General features: G+C 34.7%; 1 protein-coding gene across 1 annotated transcript; it reads left to right on the forward strand.

Annotated features, from left to right (window-relative positions):
- The first annotated feature begins 1,387 nt into the window (after positions 1–1,387).
- On the forward strand, positions 1,388–6,714 carry LOC107585971 (carbonic anhydrase-like). The gene is made up of 7 exons (XM_016273174.1): positions 1,388–1,415; positions 1,565–1,762; positions 3,618–3,736; positions 4,475–4,567; positions 4,655–4,717; positions 4,818–4,973; positions 5,948–6,714. Exons 1-7 carry the CDS (start codon positions 1,388–1,390, stop codon positions 6,065–6,067), a joined length of 777 nt encoding a protein of 258 aa, XP_016128660.1. The 3' UTR covers positions 6,068–6,714.
- Positions 6,715–9,509: the final 2,795 nt, after the last annotated feature.

Consider the following 9,509-nt stretch of genomic DNA (forward strand, 5'->3'; position numbering starts at 1 on the left):
CAGCAGCAGCAGCGAGCGGAGCAACGCGATACTCAGCGTGCGAATTAAAGGGACAGGGGCTGTTCAAATGTTCTCTGACTGACTCCTCCTGGTGGAGACCATGTGGCCAAGCCCACTGGGTTGAGATAGGTACCAGTACCAGCAGGGGACCACTATATAAAGGCTGACATAGTTTAGAAGAACCAGCAGTTGCTGGTCTTTAGCATCCAGGTCTTACACATTGAACGACACAAATAATCATGTCTCACGCTTGGGGTTATGGAGCACAAGACGGTAAGAGCTGTTTTACGGGTCCTAAATGAATCTATTAGTCTTTAGGAACTATATTAGCCTAATTAAATTATAATATTATACAATATAATTTAGCAGTCATGTAGTCATTTATAGTTTTTTACATTCTTCTACACTGAAAAACACTGATGCAACATCTTCAGTTTAAAAACAAAACAGTTATCTTGATGCATTTTGATTCATTAGGTTTCTCTGTGTGGGGAAGTATTTGCTATTTATTATCAAACAACAGGGAAAAAAGTTAGACATGACCAAATATAAAATATAAATAAGCATAACACATATGCATAACACAAATTATACAAAAGCTGTCACTGGGACAGTATCCTTTAAAAGGTACTAATATGTACAATTTAGGTACTAACGTAGCCTACAGTTTGCACTTCTAGTACTAAATAAGGTACAAAAGTGAACCTTTTGAAAGAGTATCACCTAGTTTGTATTTTTGTACGTTCTCTAGTTTGTAAAACCAGCGTTTGTACTTTTTGTGGCAGATTACACTGTAAATAAAATGTTTTGTCTGGTAACCTAAGGAAATGTGCCTTGTGTTTAATATAAATTAACTGGCTTAAAAAAAAACAAGACAGTAATATGACTGAAACAACCTACTGTAGATAAATTAGGTTACCCCAACAAAAGTAATTTCTAAATGCCAAAGCTTGAAAAAGCTCCTCAAAGTAACAGCTGCATGTATCCACTGCTTACAGCGTACATTTGCTGACCTTGAATCTTGCAAGGAATGTAAACACACTTTTTTTTTGTGCATCTAGGCACTAGATTTTTATCTTACTGTGTTTCATCTTGTTTTGTTGCTCTGTAATTTCAGGGCCAGAAAAGTGGGCAGAAAGCTTTCCCGTTGCAAACGGACCCAGACAGTCTCCCATTGATATCGTACCCACCCAAGCACACTTGTAAAACCAGCGTTTGTACTTTTTGTGGCAGATTACACTGTAAATAAAATGTTTTGTCTGGTAACCTAAGGAAATGTGCCTTGTGTTTAATATAAATTAACTGGCTTAAAAAAAACAAGACAGTAATATGACTGAAACAACCTACAGTAGATAAATTAGGTTACCCCAACAAAAGTAATTTCTAAATGCCAAAGCTTGAAAAAGCTCCTCAAAGTAACAGCTGCATGTATCCACTGCTTACAGCGTACATTTGCTGACCTTGAATCTTGCAAGGAATGTAAACACACTTTTTTTTTGTGCATCTAGGCACTAGATTTTTATCTTACTGTGTTTCATCTTGTTTTGTTGCTCTGTAATTTCAGGGCCAGAAAAGTGGGCAGAAAGCTTTCCCGTTGCAAACGGACCCAGACAGTCTCCCATTGATATCGTACCCACCCAAGCACAACATGACCCTTCTCTGAAGCAACTCAAATTGAAGTATGACCCCGCCACCACTAAGGGCATCCTCAACAATGGCCATTCATTCCAAGTGGATTTCACTGATGACGACAGCAGCTCAAGTTAGTATATCACTGCATTTCAAGAACTGTTGCTCTTATTTTCAACCTCTTAAAGCAGTATTAAACCTAATAAGATGCAGTCTTTTAGGAATACATTTATTTATTTCACCTGGAATAGCTGTTTTCTATAGTCCAATTTTCATTAAATATTTATCAACATTTTTGGCAGTGCAATGTTTTGGACCTTTTTAGCATATTCTATAAAAAAAACTGCAAGAAAAAAAAACATTGCAAGGATATTTTCGTTGCATATTGAATGCTAAAATGAAAAGATCTGGTGCATCTAAATCTGTCAATCATTACGCATAGTATATAAACAGCTCAATATTCAGCTACTGAAGTCTTTTATCACCCCATCTCCTGCCCTATTTCTATCCATTCATTACTAACTTAATTTATTAAGTTGTCAAGGGCAGCTTTTAGTGCTCAAGTCGAGTCTCAAGCTTGAGCTTTCTTTTTCAGACAGCAAGGATTACATAAAATTGTGAATTTCTCTTATTGTGTCCTTGTAGGCTACTTTTTCTCTGACTGAAATTCATTTCAGTTTACTCCAGTTCATCTATATTGAATCAACAAATGATGTAAAACTTATGTGAGCAGGGGATGTAGATGTGTGGATGTATTCCTTCGTCTACCAGTGGAAATAAGGCACTTAGAGCTCTGTGTACTCAAGTGCTAATGTATTCTATTATGAGAGAAAGAATAGAGCCACATATCAATGCTGTATGCCATGGTCGGTCAATGAGTGCAACATGTGCTGAATTTTAATGACCATTTCAAGAGGGGACTCACACATATGCTTGGAAAAGAAACCTTGTACAGAAACACTATAGAAAAAAAGTAACTTTCTGCATACAAAATGCTTGCTGAAAAGAGATGAAAAAGTAGCTATTAGATATGTTAGGTAGTGAATATCAAGCTGCTCAAGTAATATCCCAAGTAGCCCACTCAACACTGACATTTGTCAGTCTACCAAATAGGAAGTAGAGGTTCCATGTCATTAAGGATACATATTCGTACCATGTGATCCGATATTAGAGATTTTAAATGAATTAATATATTAATTAATTACATTTAAATTAAAAAGTTTTTCGGCTAATATTGGATATTTATGCATGTTCATAACGAATCTCAAATGATTATCTAATTTCAATAATTTACATTATAATAATGCGATGCCTAAATTGACTTTATAGATGATTTTAGAAGTCAACAAAATAATATAATTATAATATCAGCTAGCGTTTTTATATCTTATCGATGATTTTTCAAAGAAGTTGATTTGTTTGATCAAAATACAGTAAAAACAGTAACATTGTAAAATATTATTATCATTTAAAGTAACTGTTGTGCATTTTAATATATTTTAAATTGTAATTAAAATAGAAAGCAGTTCTCCTTTTTAAAACTTTATAAAAAATAGAAAGCAGTTCTCCTTTTTAAAACTTTATAAAATATCCAATGCATTATAAATGCATACATATACATTATAAATGCACAAACATAAATGCACAAATACATTTAAAAAATCGTAATTATTCGAAACTTTTGGAACATATCAAATATTTATTTTATTGGAATATATTGGAAATATATTTTGGAATATATGGAGTGTATATATCTTATATTATCTTTGTTTTATGCGCATTGTTACATTGAATTAGAAATACAAATATAAATGCACAAATACATTTAAAAATCGCAATTATTCGAAATATATACAGTATCTTATATTATCTTTTATATGCATCGTTACATTGAATCAGAAATACAGGTCTACAAAATGAATGACTAATGATTTCTAGTGCTGTTAAAGAAACAACTGAATGATTGGAATAATTGTTTGTGTGTGTAGCTCTGGTTGGAGGTCCCGTGATAGGGATATACAGGTTGAGACAGTTCCATTTCCACTGGGGAAGCAGTGATGACAAGGGCTCAGAGCACACTATTGCTGGAACCAGGTTCCCCTGTGAGGTAATGAGACACTATCTCTCACACTCCTGCTTCCAGTGTTACATTACAACTGAAAGAACCCTCATTCTTCTGTGCTGTGGTTCAGGCCATTCTAATTCTTGAATGTCTCTCCCTTAAAACTATTTCTGTCAGGACCACTATCGTCAAAATGATAGATACTTAGCATAAAGTTTGGTTTGGCGGTATGGTTCTGTTCTGGGCAAAAACCTCCCTGCCCATCCATGCAGCCTGTCATGAATGAGCAGGGAGAACAGCAATAATAACCCCCCAGGGTTAACAGAACAGAACAAGGCAGATATCATTAATGTACTCAATGATATTTAAGTGTAACACTTTATTCAAGATAAAGGAGTCTGATTAGCAAGGAATATCAGAAAGCTAAGTCCTGACTGTGGCAAAAGGTGGAGCTAGGGATGGAGGAGGATAATTTGCTCCGGAGCAAGCTGAAAAGCTGCTGAATAATACTGAATACAGCTTATATAGAAATGCCGCGATAGGTGTCATATTCCTATAGGTAGATGTGATCAGCTGAGAATCAGCTGATGCAAGCTTGACTCACGTGACCTGCCAGAACTAACGCTAAAGCTTAATTTATAGCACACCGCTCATTAATATTCTTGTGATGTTCTCTCATGAATTTGTAAATCCCTTCTTTTTAATACATTAAGATATTAAGCTAATTCAGTATATTTTTCGCACATACTGAATGTTTCATAACACGTCTCTTCTTTTCTAAAGCTTCATCTCGTTCACTGGAACACCAAGTACCCAAACTTTGGCGAAGCTACCAGTAAGCCTGATGGCCTTGCTGTGGTTGGAGTTTTTCTCAAGGTCAGGATTTTTTCCAAAAGCATTTCAGGAATTGCAGTGATTAAATTATTTCAAATGATGGATGTGTTGTGTGGTTTTGTTTACCAGATTGGTTCCGCCAATCCAAGACTTCAGAAAGTTCTAGATGCTCTTGATGACATCAGATCAAAGGTATTAAGTCATTTATAAACTTTATGAATTAGGATATTTACTGGTCCCAGTTACCCTCAGATGTTTTTATTCTTTTACAATATGACTGTTTCTTCTCCAGGGCAGACAGACTACATTTAGCAACTTTGATCCTAAAACCTTGCTGCCTGCCACTCTGGATTTCTGGACTTACGAGGGGTCTTTGACCACACCTCCTCTTCTGGAGAGTGTCACCTGGATCGTTCTGAAAGACCCAGTCAGTGTTAGTCCTGCTCAGGTACTTTTCATAATACTTTATCTATGCTTTCACATTTTCAAGCAATTATATACAGACATCTAGTTCTAGTCCATATCTTTAGTATCTTATGCTATCTTGGGTCATTGGAACATGATAGTTAAGTTAAAATTTTTTGTTAATTTGTAAGGGAAATGTGTTTTTTGTTACTTATTGAGTTGATAATAAGTTAATAAATGCCCAAATCAAATACTGTCTGCTTAGTAGTACAATAACACAAATGGGGTCCCAACATTTAACGTCACTCCTACTTCGAAACTGGGAGGGTCGGTGCTCCATATGTCTCTGCTTCTACAAGATTACTTTATCTTAAATATATCGCTTGTCTGACAGCAAATATCATATTTAAGTCAGGCTTGTGCCTTTAAGATAGAAACCAACACCCAAATATCTTATCAACTCTGTCATTTTGAATTGTAGTACACACATATTTTTGATTAAGGTGACATTACTACCTTAAAATGTATGCTCCAAAACCTTTTAAAATATTATAATATATAAAATACAATATTTTTGGGGAAAAAAAGCACAAACCTCATGGACCACATGCTGTGAGCTAATTATTTCCTTATGCCCCCCCTCAAAAAAAATGTGTCAGAACTAAGTTTGCTGTAGCACAATAATTAAGCAGCTTGTCTTAAAAATGCTGCTTCAGCAGGATCATATTGAGAGTGACATTTTGCTTTCCAAAAAAAAAAAAGCCCCATTCATTACCTTTCCCTGATGTAGGCAGTGCTGTTAGCCTACAGAGCTTATTTTAGTCTCAAGTGGTTTGTCAGAACAGTCTAACGGCTGCACGGGAATTCTGGCCAGTGCTCTATGAATGAGCATGGAGCTAAATATAGTAAATATAGGCTGTAATAAGGCTCTGCAAGACTGCCAACAACACACTAAACACCACAATCCAAGAGAAAACAATCTAAACGTCTCTCTCTCTCTGTCTGTCTGTTCTTCAGATGGCTAAGTTCCGTAGCCTGTTGTTCACATCTGAAGGAGAGGCACCTTCCTGCATGGTTGACAACTTCAGACCCCCTCAACCTCTCAAGGGACGCAAAGTCCGTGCATCCTTCAAGTAAATAGCAGTATCGATGCCACAACCCTCCCACTTCCTTCTGATCATGGTGCTTTTAACTGGTTCACAAAAACATTACCAGTGAAATTGCTACTGAAATATCCCAATCCAGGCCCTTGCTTACATTGCAGTGTTGATAACAAGAAAGCTGGATCTGATCTTCTAAAACTCTATTTTTGTCATAAATGCTTATATTATTATTTAACATGAGAAATAGTATTAAAATGCTTATATACTCAGTGCTTAATAACAATGGCAGCCCTAGCTCTAGAAACAGTGGGTTGTTACCTACATTTCCTTGCAGTTTTATGTAAATTGGACAAATGGGAAACTATGTAACTTCCAAATTATCCCAGTCCATCTTTGATCGCTCCACTTCATGCTTTATTTTTAGCTATGCAGAACTGCACTATACTCCATGTTATTCAATAGGAAAGACATCATGGTTCTTTTTGTGTTTATGGCAATGGATGAATGTCAGTTCAATGTGTAACTGATCGGATGTGTTGAAGCTGAAATACCTGCAGGAAAGCACTTATTAACAGCAATATGTTGTTGTTAAAGTGTTTTATTATTTGTCAAGAGGAATTTCAAGAGATTAGCTTTTAAAATTGTTTCTAAGAATGTTGTACCATGATGTTCTGCCTTAGATACTATGATATAGATTTTTCAGAATTAAATTGAGCAGTATTGTGAACAAATATGATATGTAAATCAGTCATATATTAGAAATTTTATCAGCAATAAATGAATTTTTTAAACGATACATCCTGTGATTGTTTTCTGTATACAGAATAAACTGATACACATAAACTGACATCAGCTTTAATACATAACTGATTAGACAGTTAGAAAAAGATTACTCCATTAGGTATCATAAATTAATAACGAAAAAGTGCAACATTTACGTAATTTAATGCTACTTTATAAATATACTATAATTCTGTTTTATTTGATCATATAATATGTTATTGTTAATTTATATGTAAATTATGCAAATGTATTCGTTAAACTTAACATTAAACATGTACACTATACCATTCAAAATGTTAGGGTTAATAAGATTTTTTTAAAGAAATAAATACTGCTATTCTAATAAGATGCATTAAAGGCACAATGTGTAAGTTTTCGCCTCTAGAGGGCGCGTATTCAAAACAAACAAAGAAACAAAGGCGTAGTTTGATGACGTCGTGACTGAGTGTGGTAACTTAACATTAAACATGTACACTATACCATTCAAAATGTTAGGGTTAATAAGATTTTTTTAAAGAAATAAATACTGCTATTCTAATAAGATGCATTAAAGGCACAATGTGTAAGTTTTCGCCGCTAGAGGGCGCGTATTCAAAACAAACAAAGAAACAAAGGCGTAGTTTGATGACGTCGTGACTGAGTGTGGAATCATGGGAGTTGTGGTCTTCATCCCCACAGCCGATGCAATCCGACGGGACTCGGGCAGAAATCATGTTCATGGATGAGCTAATGATTTATTAACGTAGTAAAATGAAGCAGGGTGAGGCTGAAAGCCGTCGAAGCGAAACGAGGCCGCAGAACGAGCGCGACACACGGCTCGAAAGCAGCAGAGCTTTTATTATGCCACAGTCGAACGCTTCCGCTCCTTCTGGTCGTGAGTATGTAAAGCAGCACTGTTTTATCATACTAGATACATTTGAAAGTTCTGTTATAATGCTACTCTGTGCGGTCGTCACCTGTCTAATAAAACGCACAACATATTAAAGCGTCTTCGCGGAAATCGAAGGGTTATGACGTCATTAGCAGGCGACACAATGATACTATGGAAACGGTCCGTGTCACTAGTTAAAATTGCTTATTTCTCTGGATTTAAACATTCGGGATAATGTAAGTACACAAGTCAGCAAAATATATAACACTGTTCAAGTGGTTTTTGGATATCTGAATAAAAAAATCTTACATATTGTACCTTTAACATACCTTGGACTAGTGTAATGGGTCGAACAGTCTGGCCTTGTTGTTTAAATTGATCAAAAGTGACAGTAGAAAGAATAATATTAAAAAATATATTTTTATTATGCTGTTCTCTAGGACTTTTTTACATGTATTACATTATAATAATATTTCACAATATTACTGTTATACTGTATTGACCCAAACTTTTCAACGGTACTGTATAACATATTAACATTTCACATTGTATAAATCAAGATTAATGTATGAACAAATATAAACTAACAATAAACAATAGTGTATTTATAAATTAACATTACAGTAAATACTGTATTGTTCATTATTTATTGTTAGCTAAATCTTAACGTATAGAACGTTAATGTTACATTCAAGACATTTCATGCTTCTGTGTTCTTGACCAAAATGGAAAAGTCCAAGCTCAATATTAGTTATTTCCCTAAATTAACATTTTGGTAATTTTACGTGTCTAGTCACGTTAATTCGATAACATTGAAGATCAGTTTCAAGCACTTTGTCCTGCGCAGGGAGCTAAAAACAGGTTCAACTGAGCCCTAGAAGCCATTCTGCTGTGTAGACTACCAAATATTTGAGTTTTACCACAAATAAAACCTGTTCTGCTTTTCACATGGTCATTTAACGTAAGTACACAAGCCAGAAAAATATATAACACTGTTCTAGTAGTTTTGGGATATTTTAATAAAAATATCTTACATATTGTGCCTTTAAATTGATCAAAAGTGACAGTAGAAAGAATAATATTAAAAAATATATTTTTATAATGCTGTTCTCTAGGACTTTTTTGCATGTATTACATTATAATAATATTTCACAATATTACTGTTATACTGTATTGACCCCAAACTTTTCAGCGGTACTGTATAACATATTAACATTTCACATTGTATAAATCAAGATTAATGTATGAACAAACATAAACTAACAATAAACAATAGTGTATTTATAAATTAACATTACAGTAAATACTGTATTGTTCATTATTTATTGTTAGCTAAATCTTAACGTATAGAACTTTAATGTTACATTCAAGACATTTCACGCTTCTGTGTTCTTGACCAAAATGGAAAAGTCCAAGCTCAATATTAGTTATTTCCCTAAATTAACATTTTGGTAATTTTACGTGTCTAGTCACGTTAATTCGATAACATTGAAGATCAGTTTCAAGCACTTTGTCCTGCGCAGGGAGCTAAAAACAGGTTCAACTGAGCCCTAGAAGCCATTCTGCTGTGTAGACTACCAAATATTTGAGTTTTACCACAAATAAAACCTGTTCTGCTTTTCACATGGTCATTTAACAAAAACGCAGATACGGAATGAACCTCTTCCTCATGCTAGTTTCTGCTAATTGAAGTTTGAAGTATTTAATCGGTGAGATCCTCTTTTTTAATTATCTTAATAGTCCTGCAGAAATGGACAGCACCATTAGGGGAACTGTGGATGAGTGGTCCAGAATAAAGACTCTTTATCCAAACAATAAAACC

Source organism: Sinocyclocheilus grahami, unplaced genomic scaffold (assembly GCF_001515645.1).
Source record: "Sinocyclocheilus grahami isolate Dianchi unplaced genomic scaffold, SAMN03320097.WGS_v1.1 scaffold5.1, whole genome shotgun sequence".
NCBI classification, from domain to species: Eukaryota; Metazoa; Chordata; class Actinopteri; order Cypriniformes; family Cyprinidae; genus Sinocyclocheilus; species Sinocyclocheilus grahami.

Bases quoted from the DNA above. Each gene is read 5' to 3' on its own strand.
- LOC107585971 (XM_016273174.1), top strand. From the start codon at position 1,388: ATGCCAAAGCTTGAAAAAGCTCCTCAAA. The intron at 1,763-3,617 runs GTTAGTATATCA...TTGTGTGTGTAG, and splicing joins TGATGACGACAGCAGCTCAA to CTCTGGTTGGAGGTCCCGTG. The intron at 3,737-4,474 runs GTAATGAGACAC...TCTTTTCTAAAG, and splicing joins GAACCAGGTTCCCCTGTGAG to CTTCATCTCGTTCACTGGAA.